The sequence below is a fragment of the Paralichthys olivaceus genome, chromosome 13, assembly GCF_024713975.1.
Source record: "Paralichthys olivaceus isolate ysfri-2021 chromosome 13, ASM2471397v2, whole genome shotgun sequence".
Classification (NCBI taxonomy): domain Eukaryota; kingdom Metazoa; phylum Chordata; class Actinopteri; order Pleuronectiformes; family Paralichthyidae; genus Paralichthys; species Paralichthys olivaceus.
In genome coordinates, this window is record NC_091105.1 from 1,708,244 (window position 1) to 1,729,628 (window position 21,385).

Below are 21,385 nucleotides of genomic sequence, written 5' to 3' on the forward strand. Positions count from 1 at the left end.
TGATTGTGTGGAACCACGGCCTATATTCTCCTTCTCATTCTCAGTTTTCAATCATGTTACTGGAAACTTGAAACCATCACTGGAGTCATAACAAGACTTTTTTCAAATCTCCCTTCTTCTTCTTCTTCTTTGTCCTTTTGGGGCAAATAATTCAAGGTGAACAGTCAAATGGTGCATACAGCACCTGCAGTTCACCTTGACTTACATTTACTGTAGTTTGTTTAGTGGCTCTCCAAGTACGATAAGCAAGGCAGGTGATGTTAGAACTCCTTTTTCTTAAGGATGATATTCTGTAGTTCCCAGTTATTCAAAAAGTTGGCATGTTTGAATAAATCTTTATTGAGACAAACAACATTTAATGCAAAGATACAGAAAAAAAACAATGACAAGTAGGTTTATTCATTTGTGACTTTGCTGGTGTTTGGTTCCAAAAACCTTAAGAGCAAGTTAACAACCTATAAGATCAGTCTTTGATTCCAAACAGCAGAAATGAATCTTAAACGCTTCAAGCACGCAACACATCTCACAAAGTTCATTATTTCGACGCACACTCTTTGGCTGTAACAGTGAAAATAAAGTACAGGATGCTAATATTAGATACAGATCTTGAAATGTGGGATGATATATGCATGAGATACGAATACAAGCACCATGTTTATTATCTAGATAACCCATTAAATGCATTGAAATAGATTATAGAGTAAAACAAAAAAAGTGATCTAAACAGTAGTGCTGCAAACATGATATCGAGCAGAAGAGTTGACATTTTCCACAATAAAACACTTTCAGCATCATCGTGGATCATCAGCTCTAGCACAAGCACACTGTTAGTACACAAACACAAACGAGCCATGTGTCTTTTAAAGTATTTAACGTGCCGTTATGTTCCCAATTTTCTGCACACGTTATAAATATATGATCTTACAGGTAACAAAGTTGTGTTTTACCGATGTGACCGACGCTGGGTGGACAGCAGGGACTCGTAAAAGACTGATGCTGGTTTCCAGCTGCAACGTCCACATTTATCGATCGTCTTTTGAATGCAGCACCGTCCGGTTTGTCCAACTTCATCAGCCATTTGAAAGTGGCATCACTGAAGCCGGGGGTGTGAATATACTGGTATTGCATAACCTCGAGTTTTCACACAAGATTATGGGTGAACGAGGAGTTCACCTGTCACCCACCCACCCTGGGGTCTCCGAGAGGACGGGATCAGATGTTCCTGCAGCAGGGTTTATTCTCCTCCGTGTTATCTGCTCTGGAGCTGTTCAGGGTCACAGCGCTGATGGAGCCTCGAACCACTTGCTTACTGCTCACCTTCTTATGAATCTCTAATGCAAGAATGTGACATATATTAATATTCACTAACAATGTGTCTGCAGAGAAAGAAGCGATGGTGAAGTTTTAACATATACAACCACGGATGTTTCTCCCGAAAGCAGCCAATCAAAATCGGACCCGTGTCCAGCAACTTAAAGATGGCTCTAAGTTAAATTATTCAAACATATTTGAGAAATCATTTTTGTATGCATCACATTTATAGAGGAGAGACAGGAAAGGGAGGAAATAAAAAAACATCAACCCTAAAGGAGCATTATTCGAGTTATTACAAAGTAGTAAAAAAGGACAGATACATTAAAATAAATTACCTTCTAGGACTTTGCTGAATGCTTCTTCCACATTAGTTGAATTCAAGGCCGAGGTCTCCAGAAACAAAAGACCTTTCTTTTCTGGATGACACAAAATAAGCAAAGTTAGTTATTTTATATATATTTTATATTTATATGAGGATAAATAAGTAAGAATGTATGTCAACAGGAAAAACCTATGAATGTATTTTTGCGAGCAGACAAAAGTTAATTCCCTGTGATCATTCATTTAGTTTTCATTGTAGTGATTTTCAGCTCAGAAGTTGTCGACACGTTGTACCTGCAAAGTCTTTGGCCTCCTCGGTGGGCACCGATCTCTCGGACTCCAGGTCGGTCTTGTTGCCCACCAGCATGACCACGATGTGGGAGTCGGCGTGTTCGTACAGCTCCTTCAGCCAGCGCTCCACGCTCTCATAGCTCACGTGTTTGGTGATGTCGTAGACCAGCAGGGCTCCAACAGCACCTCGATAATACCTGTTTGGAGGAGATAGACTTTTATAGCATGTGACATTTGTCTTATTCGGGTCGATGTGTTGTCATTTTAACAAACATACCAAACTCCTTTGGGAATTCTTGATATTTTTTATATTTTAAACTTTCCTCTTCCTTGTTTTTTAATGACTTCCATGTCTTTCTTAGTCAGTTTATAGTTTGGGAATGTTTTTTTTTAACTTTTTACTGGAGTGGGAATGCAAAAGGCCCCATTCTCCCTAAATCATTGCAGAATTTAAATTGTTTTCAAGCTGTTGATTCAAGCAAAACATTATTAGCATGATGTTGCTTTAAGTCCAATGGCTCCGTTTACAGTCACCTGCTGAGATGACAATGTTCACGTGCCACAGGTCTTTGTATGTCTGCCTTTAGTTGCTGGGCAGGAAGTAAAAAGTGGATTTTTAGCTGTCATGGTCAAAAACAACACAGTGAGGGCAGCGACAGTGAAAGCTGCACTAACAGCTTCTCCTGGTCACATGAAAAACGAAATAAGAAAAGAAAATATCGATTATAGCTGCTTTAGGGCACTGCCACATCTTTAGTGACTAAACTCTGAAGTCATGAACCAATCCATACACCCGTCACTATTACATTACTGCTCCACTCTACCAGCAGCATAATTAATTCCACTTTAATAGGTTTTAGCTGCTTGTTACAGCACAAATTGGAAATTCCATGGGAGTGGGAATTTGCATACTGGAATAAGTCTGTAAGTAATTACTCAAGAAGCTAAGCAGTCAGAAAAGAGCTAATCCAGCCGTGTGGCATATCCTTAGAATTTTTCCCATGTCTTAAATATAAAACTGACACGGCTCTATTGTTTTAAAACCAGTTTCCACACTGTCAATCCTCCCAGTTCAATTAAGAAAAAAAGAGAGCCACCGAGCACTGAGCGTTCAAATAAAGGTCTCGGCTCTAACCGATTGGATTTTGCAACCAAAGTGTGTCAGTTAGAAATTGTCAGGTAATGTGGGTGCATCAGTGCTTGTCCTTGTGTGTTTCAGCTGATAAATGAAACACCGTAAGAGGTCGACATGCCACTTTCTCCCATTGTCCAGAAATTAAGCCAAAATATCCGCCATCCTGCACATTTGGAGCCAGAGTCTGTGCAGCAGCGATCGTGGGATGGAGCCGCAGCAGCGAGATCTCGTCGATGCACGAGTCAGTCAATTATGATGCTTCACCCTGTTCTTACATCATCAAATCACTTGTTAAAACCAAACTGGAATAGACGTGGACTTTGACTTTTTTAATTTGGTGCATGTCCAATCCACTGACATGGAGGAGGCAGGATTTTTTTGACGTATACTGCAGCCAGCCACAAGGTGGTGACTGAGGCATTTTGGCTTCACTTTTGCGGAGCTGTCATGTCGTCCATCTTAATATTCAGGCTGTGAGTGGATATTAGCTTTGGACAGTTGCTGCCTTGCTATTTCCCCGTTTCCAGACTTTATGCTAAGCTAAGCTAATTGACTAGTAGCAGCTGCTTCATATTTACTTCAGAGGTCAAAACTGAGTTTCTCTTGCATGTCCAACAAAAAACATTTTCGACCAATTTTTTTTTTCTATTAAAAGTCATCCTGGTTTAAATTTCTTTTGATTTTCATTTCCTGTTTTATTTTGATATTTCTTACCTTGTGTATCTGGATGTTTGACTTCCTGTCTGTCTTCCCGCCCCTTGAGTTTCACCTGTGTCCTGTTATCCCGACATGTTTACCTGCCTGTGTGTTTAGTGTCTGTGCTCCCTGTCGCACCTCGAGCTGCTGCTCAGTGCTCTGTGTCTATTTGTCTCAGTCTCACTTCCTTTGTGTATTTTTTTAAGTTTGGACTTAGCGTCTCTCTCACTACAGGTGAAACTGTGAAAATCACAGACTCAAAGGTAGGACACCAAACCCAGAAACACAGACGTGGTTATAGATAAGATATTATTTCTGTGAGTGCATGGATACACAGGTTAATATTAATATCTTTAAAAACTGCGATGGCGTCTCGGCACTCACGCAGACGTGATGGCCCGGTATCGCTCCAGTCCCGCCGTGTCCCAGATCTGGGCCTTGATGGTGTAGGTGCTGAACTGCACCGTCCGTGTGCTGAACTCCACCCCTATTGTTGTACGAGTATCATGGTTGAACTCGTTTTTGGTGAAGCAGGACAACAGGTTGCTCTTTCCTACGCCAGATTCACCAATCAGCACCACTGAAGAAGACACACACACACACACACACACACACATAATTACACAGGTACTTGAATGACAGATGCAGGTTTTGGATTCAGGGTTTGGTCGTTGCAAAACTAAACGCAGTCTGTCTGAGACAAAACAAATATGGACCAATCCTGACCACACCATCACTTAAAGCCCATATTAACTAAAGCTTTTATTCTAGGTGTGTCTCTTCAAGGTTGGCCCATGAATCAACACTTGTGGCTGCTTGGGACTGGGGTTCCTTACACCATTATGGATAATGTCCTGTCCAAATAGAAAAACGCCCTCATGGCAAATACCGTAATTATTTCTACTCTGGGGTGCAGACAGGATGTGTTGCACAAATCTCCTGAGAACTAAGGGGGATGTAACAGAAAACACCAGATTGTTGAAATTCATCCGTACATGTTACATGATTTCTTGCCTCTGAGTGAAAGTTGTAAATTTTAAACTCTTCAGACAAACAAAATATTTTACAAATCTGACACAGATGCATCATGTCACATATCGACACTCTTTCTCCGGGAACGTAAGGGGATTCCTTACGAGGTGGAACAGGTTGATCTGCTACCTCCTCATATCTTGATCGCAGAAACCTAACTCCTGAGTAAACGCGAGAAGAAGTAGCTCGGACAAACCCTTTTATCTACTTGACTAATGTTTGGGTTTCACTTGTGACTGACTCAGAGAGAGAAAGAAGGCTTGGTTTAATTGGCACATATGGGAAAGTGTGACCACGCTGTGAGAACACTGGCGATGAGATCTGAGACACAGTCACAGTGTATTGCCGAGGCGTGGGAGCTTGAAAACACTGAGGTTATAATCCAAGCTCTTATGACATCCTCAATTTGGATTTAGCGTGAAGTGATAGGACGTAAAATAATAGTTTTGATAGTTTTGAGGAAAATACACATTTCAAATCCTTTCTGAGACTTAATATATAGTCTAAATGTTAAATACATAACTACAGTTTATAGACCATTAGTTTAATTTATCATAGAGACTGAAACAAGACAAGGTCATGTTAGGCTAGGATAGGTTAGGATAGGTAAGGCTAGGATAGACTAGGCTGGGATAGGTTAGGGTAGGGTAGGGTAGACTAGGCGAGGCTAAGCGAGGCGAGGCTAAGCGAGGCGAGGTTAGGGTAGGGTAGACTAGGCTAGGCTAGGCTAGTTTAGGTAAGGAAAGACTAGGAGAGGCTAGGATAGGATAGGATAGACTAAGCTAGGTTAGGCTAGGCACGAGATAGACTAGGCGAGGTTAGAATAGGTGAGTGTGGCCAGCATGATGCAGTTTAGATTCAAGTCTTGTCAGTACACATATTTTCATACATTTAAACACCCAACATTATATGTCTGTAGAATTAGCTTTGCCTTGACAACACTAAAATAATTTGTACATGTGTCAAAAATCAATTTCAAGTTTAGTTGAAAGAAAATACGAAAAGTTTAGAAAACAGTCTCAAGGTTAATTCAGGGATCGTGCTGCCACTTCGAAAACCTCATGATCTTCTTTCTGAAAGTTTCTAAATCGCTGCATCCGAGGCCGAGAAACCATCTTCAACTCGAGTTGACGAATCCCTTCTTCACTTCTCTGAGAACCACTGCAAAAAAAATGTTGGCTCTTCCTTTTCCCTGAACATCTGTTGATTCCCATAAAGCTGCACTCTTAAAACACAAATGACTTATCCCCAGTTCTTGAATTACAGAATGTTTAACCAGACGTCTGAGGTCACATCAGAGAATGTTTTACAAGTTCTTCTACTTCGTCTATTTGAGGTAACTGATCACTCCATTGCGTTTTTTTTTCTCCAGTGTCGGGTAAGAATGTCTGTTCTCCTCCTCCTCTAGTCCACGACTGAGTAACTTCTTATGCAAACAATAACCCTGGTTTCTATGGCGATGTAGAACAAGAGGCCATGCCACTCTATGGTGGACTGGTTTCCTGAACAAGCCGAGACAAACTTGATGCGTTGCAGCGAGGATTCAAAGTTCCTTCTGTTTGTTTTCATGACCTTTAGGAGGAAATGCAGCAGCGACACTTCACTTAGCGGAGTTCTTCCTCAGTGAGTCCACGTACTTTACATGGAGGGACGAGTGTGCAGGTTCACATTCCAAGCAAACATCGTACAATCAGATTTTACTGATTAGTTTCTCTGAGCTCTCAGCGATTCTCTGGATGGAATGAAATCCTGCACATACTTTTGAGATAATAAAAGCTGCAAGGAGCACTGCATTAGTGAGTGAGTTTATTCAATGATTGCAATCTGTCTAGAGAATTCACTCCTCACAGGCTGGAGGAGGGATCCCTCCTCTGTCGCTCCTCCTCCCACACATTAACTCCTCGCAAAACCCCCAACATGTCGCTTTTAAGTTTTTATGAAACCAACAAGTAACAGAGTGGCACTCAGTCGCACGTTCCTCCACCAAGGCCAAACAATCCTACACAATCCTAACTCTTGTAGTAGAAATATGTAAAAGGAAGTGGTCTGATAACCTGAACAGCACTCAGTGGAGCCACACCTCTTCCAGGGCCCAACCGTCTAAACTCAATCAAGCCAACTTGCAGACACTCATAAATATCAGATCCATAAATATGTCGATTTTTTTCATAAAGATCCAGGAATCATTCACTGGGAAATTGGTAAAAATGCGGTGAGTTCTTCGCAGGCCCGGACCCATCCCTCCACCAAGCTGGAAATCGGTTTGGTAGTTTTTGCCTAATCCAGCGAAAAAATAAACCAACAAACAAACCTGCGTCTAAACACAACCTTCTTGACTTCTTGTCATTCAGTCAGTCTTTAGACAGAACCTCGTTTCTGTCTGGTTTTCCTTGCTTCCAGGCTTTCTGCTAAGCTAACTAGCAAAAGTTAAAAGTTACCTTACACCCGATGTTGATATCGATAATATGATACCAATATATTGGATGATATATTTATTAGATATATATCTATAGATATTTTACTTTTAGTTTTACTAGAATTGTTTGAAGTTTAAAAAGTTGCGTAGATTTCAAAATCTCTGCCTTTGACAGTGCAGAGATGGAGGGGACATATGAGGACAGAGCGGGGGGGTGATATGAAACAATGGTCTGCAGCTGGAATTGAACAGGGACGTCATTGACATGTGGCTTGTTTCTCTTAAGTCCTGTGAGGCAAAGTTGACCGTCTGTATATTTAATTTTACTCTTGGACTCCAGCATCACTTACTTCACAAGTTATTCTGACTTCTCCGCCCACCTACTTTCATCTGTCCAGTGCCTTTTATCAATATTCCCAACCAACCTCCTCCCCACATCTGTTCAGAGCCACCTGGCACCTTCAGCTGCTGCACATAAGAGAGAATTACTGTGCTGCACTAAACGACTGATTAACAAGTTAATAATAAACAAGGAAGTATAATTTCAAGGGCACATCAGCCGAGACAGGACGAGACTTAACAAGCTGCAGGGATGTCCCCGAGGATCAACACATGCACTCACCCTTAAAGACAAAGTTGTAGGCCTCATCTGACCCCATGTTCTGCACACTCAAAGCAGCCGCCCTGCACGTCACAGCTGTCTCCAGATGTAAGATGACACTGGCTCACACTGACCAAACCAACCGGCCTCTCAGACCCTCTTCAACAGAGACACGGCTCCGACACATGAATGCCAGTCTCCAGCTCTCTGCCCTTCACTACCGTTCCCCGGCTGAGTTCACAGAACACTGGCTTGTTTGGACAGGACATGTGTATCCAGGTTGTTTCTCAGGACGGGCGGCCGGGCGGGGTTTGTCTCAGAGTGATGGAGGTGTGTCTTAGTAATGGAGCCAGCGCAGGGCAGGTTGAACAGGTAACACAACTCCCAGGTAGGGCCGACGCTGAGAGGGACTGTCAGGTGCCTCCTGGTGGATGAATCAAATGACTGCATGCAGGAAGCAAAAGGAAATGTCTTCCTGCTGAATCACCGTAAATAAAATAGAACCCTGAAGTACAGTTTATGTGGTATCTCTGTGATATTCAACAGAAACTGTTAGTTCTTCTGCTCAACAGCAGAGAAAATAATAAAATACATCTTTTAAAGGTCCCTGCTGAATTTAAAGATGACCTGCAATAACATAATCAATACAAAACAGTTTAACTGTTTCATATTGTGTTAAAAAGACATTTATCTAAACTTCCCTTATGGTGTAAATACTTTGACATCAAAAATACTGATTCTACGGTGACGTTCACACCTTATCCTCGTCTACCTGTTGTTTTGACACAGACCTCTCCTTCTTTGTGCTCACATGCAAAACCCACAACCAGTCAGTTCAGAGCATAAACACAAAAAACAAGATTGGGCAAGTGTGAATCCATTTTTTTTTTTTATTTGACAGATTTAACATTTGCTGCATTTAAATCAGACAGAAATGTACATTGAACTTTTCATTCAGCTCATAATGTGTATTTTAGGCCACTTTTCTGCATAACTGTGAATGTACACGATTTAACCAATGAAGCAGCCGATAGTGGAATCATTTCAGCAGTTGTACACGCGAACGTCCTATTGACAAACTGTGAGAATTCTAGAGCCGATCAACAAACTAAATTAAGACAAACAGTTAAAAACTCACACAAGCTGTTAGTTTCAGCAATAACGTGATTATAAATACATTGAATAACCCCCCCCGCCCAACACACACGTCTCACACACACACGTACGTTCACTCACTCAGACATATATGCATTTTGCACTTTGTGTTACAGTAGTCCATGAATGTACTACATCACATGATGCTTTCTTTTGCAGCCAGAAAGAATCGATGCACATTTCTTCACTATGATGCAGCCACTTGAGTCAGTGGTTCCTCCAAGTACTGCACCAGTGCTTCTGCCTATAAACAAATACGACAGGAAAATACAAAATATTTCATCATTGCAGCTTCTGAAATGTGACTTTGACAAATATTCCTGGGCTATTTACGCTGGGTTTTTTTTTTGCCTGTATGATTGTATATGAGCCTGGTGAGTACAGAAGACACAGTGAATATAGAAAACAACATACCAGGACAGCACAGACTGCTAGCCCGCTAACACTCTCACCTTGGCTTTAAGCATTCCGAAGCCCACCGTCTCTTTGGCGTACATGCACAGCAGCAGGTTGGCTACACGAGTGATGGCCACTCGTCCCTCCTGAGAGAGAGAGAGAGAAGAAGAATTCCTGACGCAGTGCTCCGCTCATCTGAGAACAAATTCACTGGTCATGGAGAAGTGCGCTTCTTACCATACAATCCATGAGTATGAATTTGAGTTTGTCCTCATTGAAGGCTTGGTGGCCGTTCTTGTCGTACGCTGCCCAGATGTTGCTTGCGATGGCGGCTGTCACTCGTGCGTCAGTGTCCCCATACCCAGAGTAGGCCAGGAGTGAACCTTCGTTATTCAGTAGGCTGGTGAAAATGTGAACGTATGGCTGTTAGATTTTACCACCGACTGTGCAGTCTTATAATATAACTTATCAAGTTACCAAAGAATAACATTGATAGAGCTGGAGTCAGGAAAGTAGTGGAGAGGTGGACGTGAACACGCCGCTAGCAATCTAATCAAAGTATATATTGAAGACATCAAATGAACCTTGAATAAATAATCATGTCACCTTTTCAATTCAATATTTAATACGCAAATCTACTGTGTTAGTTTCGATGGACAGACGAGATCAACGTTATTTCACCCACTCCAGTAAATTCACCTGTTACAGCAGAAGAGAGTCAAAATAAAGTAGACGAAAGTACAAACTACAATAAAAAAAATAGGGAATGAAATCATTCTAAAATAAGATGTGATCATAACATACAACTTTCAAAACAGACAAGATTAATCAACGACGAGTGCAAAGTCAGTGAGATCTGATTTACAGACAAGTAAAGACTGACAGAGGAATAACGTCAAACCGGATTTTTCTAGTTATATGAGAGTAAATTGCAAAATCAATCACAACCGTCGTACTTTGCATTTAAACCCCAAAGTCCCGAGGTGAACTACTAACATTCACTCAGGTGAACACAACACGCTGCTGCACGAACCTCTCCACCCTGTGTCACCATTACCTGACACACACACAGCTCGTCACTGTGACAAACGTGAATGGTTCGGTGCATTAGCAGGGATGTAGCTGCAGGAGCTGGAAACCCAAAGGAACCGCTCTGTCAAGTAGCATCTCGTTAGCATGCTGCTAGCTAGGTTAGCCTGCTAGCTAGGTTAGCCTGCTAGCTGGGCGTACTCACAGTGTGCTTTGGACTCCGTTAGTGTTCGCCTGACTGAGAACCTGCGTCAGCGCCTTCGGTCGTAACATCACTTCCCTCTGATAACAGCTGGTCAAAGTAAAAAAACAATGTCCAGTGTGTTTTTAAAATGACAACTTGATTTAAACTGTCACATAAAAACTGCTCAACACACGGAGGCGAGTCAGCTGATGTTTTTCTTCCTGTTCCGGGTGCACAGCATTGTGGGAATTGTAGGCACAGAATTAAACTTGTTCTTTTTCTGCTTCGCTTGAATATTTATTGTGTTGATCAAATGTTCTGCACGTCAGGTTTGACACTGGAGTTTTTTCTATAGTGCAACACTTCTCATCAATATCTCAGATCAATCCATTTCTCATTGTATAGCCCGTATTCACAAATCACAATTTGTCTCATAGGTTTTAAAAATGTGCAACATCCTCTGTTTTTAAGCCTCAACGAGAGTAAAACTAGCAAAAATAAACCTTATTATAGGAAAATAGATGCAGCAAAACAACATTAATTAGAAGAAACAGTTTGTAACATAAAGGAAAAGTGTGTCAATGTTTAAGGTGTTTATACATAAGACATTGTCTGATAGAGATGAGAGGAGCAGCAATGACAAATGAGACTGAGGAGTTATTGTCATTGATGGGAGAATATGTGAGTAGACGTATTGTATATCAATGCATGATCAGCCGCCACCATGATCATGGTCCCCCACTACACTATTTTACAGATGTGAAAACTTTATTAGTACTTCCAATTCTTCCAAGTCTCTATGACCTTCAGAAAAAAAGTTATTGAAGAATATCTTGATCTCCAGTAGGTTTTCATCCCTAACCTTAATCACAGCCCTAACCCTAACCCTAACCCTAGTCACAACCCTAACCCTAACCCTAATCACAACCCTAACCCATATTCACCATAGGGTGAATAACTCTGCGCTGCTTGCTCGAAACGGGCTGAAATTCGGTGTGGTTGTGTGGCAGCCTACCCTTTATTAATCATGAAATGCCCAAGTCTCTATGACTTTCAGAAAAAAAGTTATTCAAAAATATCCTCTACTTTTTTCTTTAGATTTGCTGGTTTCACAATTTCTGAAGGTCGTAGAAGCTCGGGGATGGTCCCAATGGATCGGGCATAGCCACATTAGTGGAGATGGAACCAACTTCCAAGTCTCTATGACCTTCAGAAAAAAAGTTATTGAAGAATATCTTGATCTCCAATAGGTTTCCATCCCTAACCCTAATCACAACCCTAACCCTAACCCTAATCACAACCCTAACCCATATTCACCATAGGGTGAATTACTCTGCGCTGCTTGCTCGAAACGGGCTGAAATTCGGTGTGGTTGTGTGGCAGCCTACCCTTTATTAATCATGAAATGCCCAAGTCTCTATGACTTTCAGAAAAAAAGTTATTCAAAAATATCTTCTACTTTTTTCTTTAGATTTGCTGGTTTCACAATTTCTGAAGGTCGTAGAAGCTCGGGGATGGTCCCAATGGATCGGGCATAGCCACATTAGTGGAGATGGAACCAACTTCCAAGTCTCTATGACCTTCAGAAAAAAAGTTATTGAAGAATATCTTGATCTCCAATAGGTTTCCATCCCTAACCCTAACCCTAATCACAACCCAAAAAACAACCACTAATCACAACCCTAACCCTACCCCTTCCAAAGGTCGTAGAAGCTCGGGGGTGGTACCAATGGATCGGGCATACCCACATTAGTGGAGATGGAACCAACTTCCAAGTCTCTATGACCTTCAGAAAAAAAGTTATTGAAGAATATCTTGATCTCCAATGGGTTTTCATCCCTAACCCTAATCACAACCCTAACCCTAACCCTAACCCTAATCACAACCCTAACCCATATTCACCATAGGGTGAATAACTCTGCGCTGCTTGCTCGAAACGGGATGAAATTCGGTGTGGTTGTGTGGCAGCCTACCCTTTATTAATCATGAAATGCCCAAGTCTCTATGACTTTCAGAAAAAAAGTTATTCAAAAATATCTTCTACTTTTTTCTTTAGATTTGCTGGTTTCACAATTTCTGAAGGTCGTAGAAGCTCGGGGATGGTCCCAATGGATCGGGCATAGCCACATTAGTGGAGATGGAACCAACTTCCAAGTCTCTATGACCTTCAGAAAAAAAGTTATTGAAGAATATCTTGATCTCCAATAGGTTTCCATCCCTAACCCTAACCCTAATCACAACCCAAAAAACAACCACTAATCACAACCCTAACCCTACCCCTTCCAAAGGTCGTAGAAGCTCGGGGGTGGTACCAATGGATCGGGCATACCCACATTAGTGGAGATGGAACCAACTTCCAAGTCTCTATGACCTTCAGAAAAAAAGTTATTGAAGAATATCTTGATCTCCAATGGGTTTTCATCCCTAACCCTAATCACAACCCTAACCCTAACCCTAATCACAACCCTAACCCTAACCCTAATCACAACCCTAACCCATATTCACCATAGGGTGAATAACTCTGCGCTGCTTGCTCGAAACGGGATGAAATTCGGTGTGGTTGTGTGGCAGCCTACCCTTTATTAATCATGAAATGCCCAAGTCTCTATGACTTTCAGAAAAAAGGTATTCAAAAATATCTTCTACTTTTTTCTTTAGATTTGCTGGTTTCACAATTTCTGAAGGTCGTAGAAGCTCGGGGATGGTCCCAATGGATCGGGCATAGCCACATTAGTGGAGATGGAACCAACTTCCAAGTCTCTATGACCTTCAGAAAAAAAGTTATTGAAGAATATCTTGATCTCCAATAGGTTTCCATCCCTAACCCTAACCCTAATCACAACCCAAAAAACAACCACTAATCACAACCCTAACCCTACCCCTTCCAAAGGTCGTAGAAGTTCGGGGGTGGTACCAATGGATCGGGCATACCCACATTAGTGGAGATGGAACCAACTTCCAAGTCTCTATGACCTTCAGAAAAAAAGTTATTGAAGAATATCTTGATCTCCAATGGGTTTTCATCCCTAACCCTAATCACAACCCTAACCCTAACCCTAACCCTAATCACAACCCTAACCCTAACCCTAATCACAACCCTAACCCATATTCACCATAGGGTGAATAACTCTGCGCTGCTTGCTCGAAACGGGATGAAATTCGGTGTGGTTGTGTGGCAGCCTACCCTTTATTAATCATGAAATGCCCAAGTCTCTATGACTTTCAGAAAAAAAGTTATTCAAAAATATCTTCTACTTTTTTCTTTAGATTTGCTGGTTTCACAATTTCTGAAGGTCGTAGAAGCTCGGGGATGGTCCCAATGGATCGGGCATAGCCACATTAGTGGAGATGGAACCAACTTCCAAGTCTCTATGACCTTCAGAAAAAAAGTTATTGAAGAATATCTTGATCTCCAATAGGTTTCCATCCCTAACCCTAACCCTAATCACAACCCAAAAAACAACCACTAATCACAACCCTAACCCTACCCCTTCCAAAGGTCGTAGAAGCTCGGGGGTGGTACCAATGGATCGGGCATAGCCACATTAGTGGAGATGGAACCAACTTCCAAGTCTCTATGACCTTCAGAAAAAAAGTTATTGAAGAATATCTTGATCTCCAATGGGTTTTCATCCCTAACCCTAATAACAACCCTAACCCTAACCCTAACCCTAATCACAACCCTAACCCTAACCCTAATCACAACCCTAACCCATATTCACCATAGGGTGAATAACTCTGCGCTGCTTGCTCGAAACGGGATGAAATTCGGTGTGGTTGTGTGGCAGCCTACCCTTTATTAATCATGAAATGCCCAAGTCTCTATGACTTTCAGAAAAAAGGTATTCAAAAATATCTTCTACTTTTTTCTTTAGATTTGCTGGTTTCACAATTTCTGAAGGTCGTAGAAGCTCAGGGATGGTCCCAATGGATCGGGCATAGCCACATTAGTGGAGATGGAACCAACTTCCAAGTCTCTATGACCTTCAGAAAAAAAGTTATTGAAGAATATCTTGATCTCCAATAGGTTTCCATCCCTAACCCTAACCCTAATCACAACCCAAAAAACAACCACTAATCACAACCCTAACCCTACCCCTTCCAAAGGTCGTAGAAGCTCGGGGGTGGTACCAATGGATCGGGCATAGCCACATTAGTGGAGATGGAACCAACTTCCAAGTCTCTATGACCTTCAGAAAAAAAGTTATTGAAGAATATCTTGATCTCCAATGGGTTTTCATCCCTAACCCTAATCACAACCCTAACCCTAACCCTAACCCTAATCACAACCCTAACCCTAACCCTAATCACAACCCTAACCCATATTCACCATAGGGTGAATAACTCTGCGCTGCTTGCTCGAAACGGGCTGAAATTCGATGTGGTTGTGTGGCAGCCTACCCTTTATTAATCATGAAATGCCCAAGTCTCTATGACTTTCAGAAAAAAAGTTATTCAAAAATATCTTCTACTTTTTTCTTTAGATTTGCTGGTTTCACAATTTCTGAAGGTCGTAGAAGCTCGGGGATGGTCCCAATGGATCGGGCATAGCCACATTAGTGGAGATGGAACCAACTTCCAAGTCTCTATGACCTTCAGAAAAAAAGTTATTGAAGAATATCTTGATCTCCAATAGGTTTCCATCCCTAACCCTAACCCTAATCACAACCCAAAAAACAACCACTAATCACAACCCTAACCCTACCCCTTCCAAAGGTCGTAGAAGCTCGGGGGTGGTACCAATGGATCGGGCATACCCACATTAGTGGAGATGGAACCAACTTCCAAGTCTCTATGACCTTCAGAAAAAAAGTTATTGAAGAATATCTTGATCTCCAATAGGTTTCCATCCCTAACCCTAACCCTAATCACAACCCAAAAAACAACCACTAATCACAACCCTAACCCTACCCCTTCCAAAGGTCGTAGAAGCTCGGGGGTGGTACCAATGGATCGGGCATAGCCACATTAGTGGAGATGGAACCAACTTCCAAGTCTCTATGACCTTCAGAAAAAAAGTTATTGAAGAATATCTTGATCTCCAATGGGTTTTCATCCCTAACCCTAATAACAACCCTAACCCTAACCCTAACCCTAATCACAACCCTAACCCTAACCCTAATCACAACCCTAACCCATATTCACCATAGGGTGAATAACTCTGCGCTGCTTGCTCGAAACGGGATGAAATTCGGTGTGGTTGTGTGGCAGCCTACCCTTTATTAATCATGAAATGCCCAAGTCTCTATGACTTTCAGAAAAAAGGTATTCAAAAATATCTTCTACTTTTTTCTTTAGATTTGCTGGTTTCACAATTTCTGAAGGTCGTAGAAGCTCAGGGATGGTCCCAATGGATCGGGCATAGCCACATTAGTGGAGATGGAACCAACTTCCAAGTCTCTATGACCTTCAGAAAAAAAGTTATTGAAGAATATCTTGATCTCCAATAGGTTTCCATCCCTAACCCTAACCCTAATCACAACCCAAAAAACAACCACTAATCACAACCCTAACCCTACCCCTTCCAAAGGTCGTAGAAGCTCGGGGGTGGTACCAATGGATCGGGCATAGCCACATTAGTGGAGATGGAACCAACTTCCAAGTCTCTATGACCTTCAGAAAAAAAGTTATTGAAGAATATCTTGATCTCCAATGGGTTTTCATCCCTAACCCTAATCACAACCCTAACCCTAACCCTAACCCTAATCACAACCCTAACCCTAACCCTAATCACAACCCTAACCCATATTCACCATAGGGTGAATAACTCTGCGCTGCTTGCTCGAAACGGGCTGAAATTCGGTGTGGTTGTGTGGCAGCCTACCCTTTATTAATCATGAAATGCCCAAGTCTCTATGACTTTCAGAAAAAAAGTTATTCAAAAATATCTTCTACTTTTTTCTTTAGATTTGCTGGTTTCACAATTTCTGAAGGTCGTAGAAGCTCGGGGATGGTCCCAATGGATCGGGCATAGCCACATTAGTGGAGATGGAACCAACTTCCAAGTCTCTATGACCTTCAGAAAAAAAGTTATTGAAGAATATCTTGATCTCCAATAGGTTTCCATCCCTAACCCTAACCCTAATCACAACCCAAAAAACAACCACTAATCACAACCCTAACCCTACCCCTTCCAAAGGTCGTAGAAGCTCGGGGGTGGTACCAATGGATCGGGCATACCCACATTAGTGGAGATGGAACCAACTTCCAAGTCTCTATGACCTTCAGAAAAAAAGTTATTGAAGAATATCTTGATCTCCAATGGGTTTTCATCCCTAACCCTAATCACAACCCTAACCCTAACCCTAATCACAACCCTAACCCTAACCCTAATCACAACCCTAACCCATATTCACCTTAGGGTGAATAACTCTGCGCTGCTTGCTCGAAACGGGATGAAATTCGGTGTGGTTGTGTGGCAGCCTACCCTTTATTAATCATGAAATGCCCAAGTCTCTATGACTTTCAGAAAAAAAGTTATTCAAAAATATCTTCTACTTTTTTCTTTAGATTTGCTGGTTTCACAATTTCTGAAGGTCGTAGAAGCTCGGGGATGGTCCCAATGGATCGGGCATAGCCACATTAGTGGAGATGGAACCAACTTCCAAGTCTCTATGACCTTCAGAAAAAAAGTTATTGAAGAATATCTTGATCTCCAATAGGTTTCCATCCCTAACCCTAACCCTAATCACAACCCAAAAAACAACCACTAATCACAACCCTAACCCTACCCCTTCCAAAGGTCGTAGAAGCTCGGGGGTGGTACCAATGGATCGGGCATAGCCACATTAGTGGAGATGGAACCAACTTCCAAGTCTCTATGACCTTCAGAAAAAAAGTTATTGAAGAATATCTTGATCTCCAATGGGTTTTCATCCCTAACCCTAATCACAACCCTAACCCTAACCCTAACCCTAATCACAACCCTAACCCTAACCCTAATCACAACCCTAACCCATATTCACCATAGGGTGAATAACTCTGCGCTGCTTGCTCGAAACGGGATGAAATTCGGTGTGGTTGTGTGGCAGCCTACCCTTTATTAATCATGAAATGCCCAAGTCTCTATGACTTTCAGAAAAAAAGTTATTCAAAAATATCTTCTACTTTTTTCTTTAGATTTGCTGGTTTCACAATTTCTGAAGGTCGTAGAAGCTCGGGGATGGTCCCAATGGATCGGGCATAGCCACATTAGTGGAGATGGAACCAACTTCCAAGTCTCTATGACCTTCAGAAAAAAAGTTATTGAAGAATATCTTGATCTCCAATAGGTTTCCATCCCTAACCCTAACCCTAATCACAACCCAAAAAACAACCACTAATCACAACCCTAACCCTACCCCTTCCAAAGGTCGTAGAAGCTCGGGGGTGGTACCAATGGATCGGGCATACCCACATTAGTGGAGATGGAACCAACTTCCAAGTCTCTATGACCTTCAGAAAAAAAGTTATTGAAGAATATCTTGATCTCCAATGGGTTTTCATCCCTAACCCTAATCACAACCCTAACCCTAACCCTAATCACAACCCTAACCCATATTCACCATAGGGTGAATAACTCTGCGCTGCTTGCTCGAAACGGGATGAAATTCGGTGTGGTTGTGTGGCAGCCTACCCTTTATTAATCATGAAATGCCCAAGTCTCTATGACTTTCAGAAAAAAAGTTATTCAAAAATATCTTCTACTTTTTTCTTTAGATTTGCTGGTTTCACAATTTCTGAAGGTCGTAGAAGCTCGGGGATGGTCCCAATGGATCGGGCATAGCCACATTAGTGGAGATGGAACCAACTTCCAAGTCTCTATGACCTTCAGAAAAAAAGTTATTGAAGAATATCTTGATCTCCAATAGGTTTCCATCCCTAACCCTAATCACAACCCAAAAAACAACCACTAATCACAACCCTAACCCTACCCCTTCCAAAGGTCGTAGAAGCTCGGGGGTGGTACCAATGGATCGGGCATACCCACATTAGTGGAGATGGAACCAACTTCCAAGTCTCTATGACCTTCAGAAAAAAAGTTATTGAAGAATATCTTGATCTCCAATGGGTTTTCATCCCTAACCCTAATCACAACCCTAACCCTAACCCTAATCACAACCCTAATCACAACCCTAACCCATATTCACCATAGGGTGAATAACTCTGCGCTGCTTGCTCGAAACGGGATGAAATTCGGTGTGGTTGTGTGGCAGCCTACCCTTTATTAATCATGAAATGCCCAAGTCTCTATGACTTTCAGAAAAAAAGTTATTCAAAAATATCTTCTACTTTTTTCTTTAGATTTGCTGGTTTCACAATTTCTGAAGGTTGTAGAAGCTCAGGGATGGTCCCAATGGATCGGGCATAGCCACATTAGTGGCGATGGAACCAACTTCCAAGTCTCTATGACCTTCAGAAAAAAAGTTATTGAAGAATATCTTGATCTCCAATAGGTTTCCATCCCTAACCCTAACCCTAATCACAACCCAAAAAACAACCACTAATCACAACCCTAACCCTACCCCTTCCAAAGGTCGTAGAAGCTCGGGGGTGGTACCAATGGATCGGGCATACCCACATTAGTGGAGATGGAACCAACTTCCAAGTCTCTATGACCTTCAGAAAAAAAGTTATTGAAGAATATCTTGATCTCCAATGGGTTTTCATCCCTAACCCTAATCACAACCCTAACCCTAACCCTAATCACAACCCTAACCCTAACCCTAATCACAACCCTAACCCATATTCACCATAGGGTGAATAACTCTGCGCTGCTTGCTCGAAACGGGATGAAATTCGGTGTGGTTGTGTGGCAGCCTACCCTTTATTAATCATGAAATGCCCAAGTCTCTATGACTTTCAGAAAAAAGGTATTCAAAAATATCTTCTACTTTTTTCTTTAGATTTGCTGGTTTCACAATTTCTGAAGGTCGTAGAAGCTCGGGGATGCTCCCAATGGATCGGGCATAGCCACATTAGTGGAGATGGAACCAACTTCCAAGTCTCTATGACCTTCAGAAAAAAAGTTATTGAAGAATATCTTGATCTCCAATAGGTTTCCATCCCTAACCCTAACCCTAATCACAACCCAAAAAACAACCACTAATCACAACCCTAACCCTACCCCTTCCAAAGGTCGTAGAAGTTCGGGGGTGGTACCAATGGATCGGGCATACCCACATTAGTGGAGATGGAACCAACTTCCAAGTCTCTATGACCTTCAGAAAAAAAGTTATTGAAGAATATCTTGATCTCCAATGGGTTTTCATCCCTAACCCTAATCACAACCCTAACCCTAACCCTAACCCTAATCACAACCCTAACCCATATTCACCATAGGGTGAATAACTCTGCACTGCTTGCTCGAAATAGGATGAAATTCGGTGTGGTTGTGTGGCAGCCTACCCTTTATTAATCATGAAATGCCCAAGTCTCTATGACTTTCAGAAAAAAAGTTATTCAAAAATATCTTCTACTTTTTTCTTTAGATTTGCTGGTTTCACAATTTCTGAAGGTCGTAGAAGCTCGGGGATGGTCCCAATGGATCGGGCATAGCCACATTAGTGGAGATGGAACCAACTTCCAAGTCTCTATGACCTTCAGAAAAAAAGTTATTGAAGAATATCTTGATCTCCAATAGGTTTCCATCCCTAACCCTAACCCTAATCACAACCCAAAAAACAACCACTAATCACAACCCTAACCCTACCCCTTCCAAAGGTCGTAGAAGCTCGGGGGTGGTACCAATGGATCGGGCATAGCCACATTAGTGGAGATGGAACCAACTTCCAAGTCTCTATGACCTTCAGAAAAAAAGTTATTGAAGAATATCTTGATCTCCAATGGGTTTTCATCCCTAACCCTAATCACAACCCTAACCCTAACCCTAACCCTAATCACAACCCTAACCCTAACCCTAATCACAACCCTAACCCATATTCACCATAGGTTGAATAACTCTGCGCTGCTTGCTCGAAACGGGATGAAATTCGGTGTGGTTGTGTGGCAGCCTACCCTTTATTAATCATGAAATGCCCAAGTCTCTATGACTTTCAGAAAAAAAGTTATTCAAAAATATCTTCTACTTTTTTCTTTAGATTTGCTGGTTTCACAATTTCTGAAGGTCGTAGAAGCTCAGGGATGGTCCCAATGGATCGGGCATAGCCACATTAGTGGAGATGGAACCAACTTCCAAGTCTCTATGACCTTCAGAAAAAAAGTTATTGAAGAATATCTTGATCTCCAATGGGTTTTCATCCCTAACCCTAATCACAACCCTAACCCTAACCCTAATCACAACCCAAAAAACAACCACTAATCACAACCCTAACCCTACCCCTTCCAAAGGTCGTAGAAGCTCGGGGGTGGTACCAATGGATCGGGCATACCCACATTAGTGGAGATGGAACCAACTTCCAAGTCTCTATGACCTTCAGAAAAAAAGTTATTGAAGAATATCTTGATCTCCAATGGGTTTTCATCCCTAACCCTAATCACAACCCTAACCCTAACCCTAACCCTAATCACAACCCTAACCCATATTCACCATAGGGTGAATAACTCTGCGCTGCTTGCTCGAAACGGGATGAAATTCGGTGTGGTTGTGTGGCAGCCTACCCTTTATTAATCATGAAATGCCCAAGTCTCTATGACTTTCAGAAAAAAAGTTATTCAAAAATATCTTCTACTTTTTTCTTTAGATTTGCTGGTTTCACAATTTCTGAAGGTCGTAGAAGCTCGGGGATGGTCCCAATGGATCGGGCATAGCCACATTAGTGGAGATGGAACCAACTTCCAAGTCTCTATGACCTTCAGAAAAAAAGTTATTGAAGA

The 21,385-nt window shown here is 41.8% G+C and overlaps 2 protein-coding genes across 2 annotated transcripts; both read right to left on the reverse strand.

Annotated features, from left to right (window-relative positions):
• Positions 1-319: 319 nt before the first annotated feature.
• On the reverse strand, positions 320-8,060 carry rab25b (RAB25, member RAS oncogene family b). Its single transcript, XM_020104952.2, has 5 exons — positions 7,828-8,060; positions 4,142-4,337; positions 1,930-2,123; positions 1,650-1,730; positions 320-1,331 (listed from the first exon to the last, which is right to left on the reverse strand). Exons 1-5 carry the CDS (start codon positions 7,862-7,864, stop codon positions 1,213-1,215), a joined length of 627 nt encoding a protein of 208 aa, XP_019960511.1. The 5' UTR covers positions 7,865-8,060; the 3' UTR covers positions 320-1,212.
• Positions 8,061-8,676: 616 nt separating this feature from the next.
• On the reverse strand, positions 8,677-10,814 carry lamtor2 (late endosomal/lysosomal adaptor, MAPK and MTOR activator 2). Its single transcript, XM_020104957.2, has 4 exons — positions 10,592-10,814; positions 9,595-9,757; positions 9,414-9,503; positions 8,677-9,205 (listed from the first exon to the last, which is right to left on the reverse strand). The coding sequence occupies exons 1-4, from the start codon at positions 10,657-10,659 to the stop codon at positions 9,149-9,151; spliced, it is 378 nt and encodes a 125-aa protein (XP_019960516.1). The 5' UTR covers positions 10,660-10,814; the 3' UTR covers positions 8,677-9,148.
• Between the last annotated feature and the right edge of the window lie 10,571 nt (positions 10,815-21,385).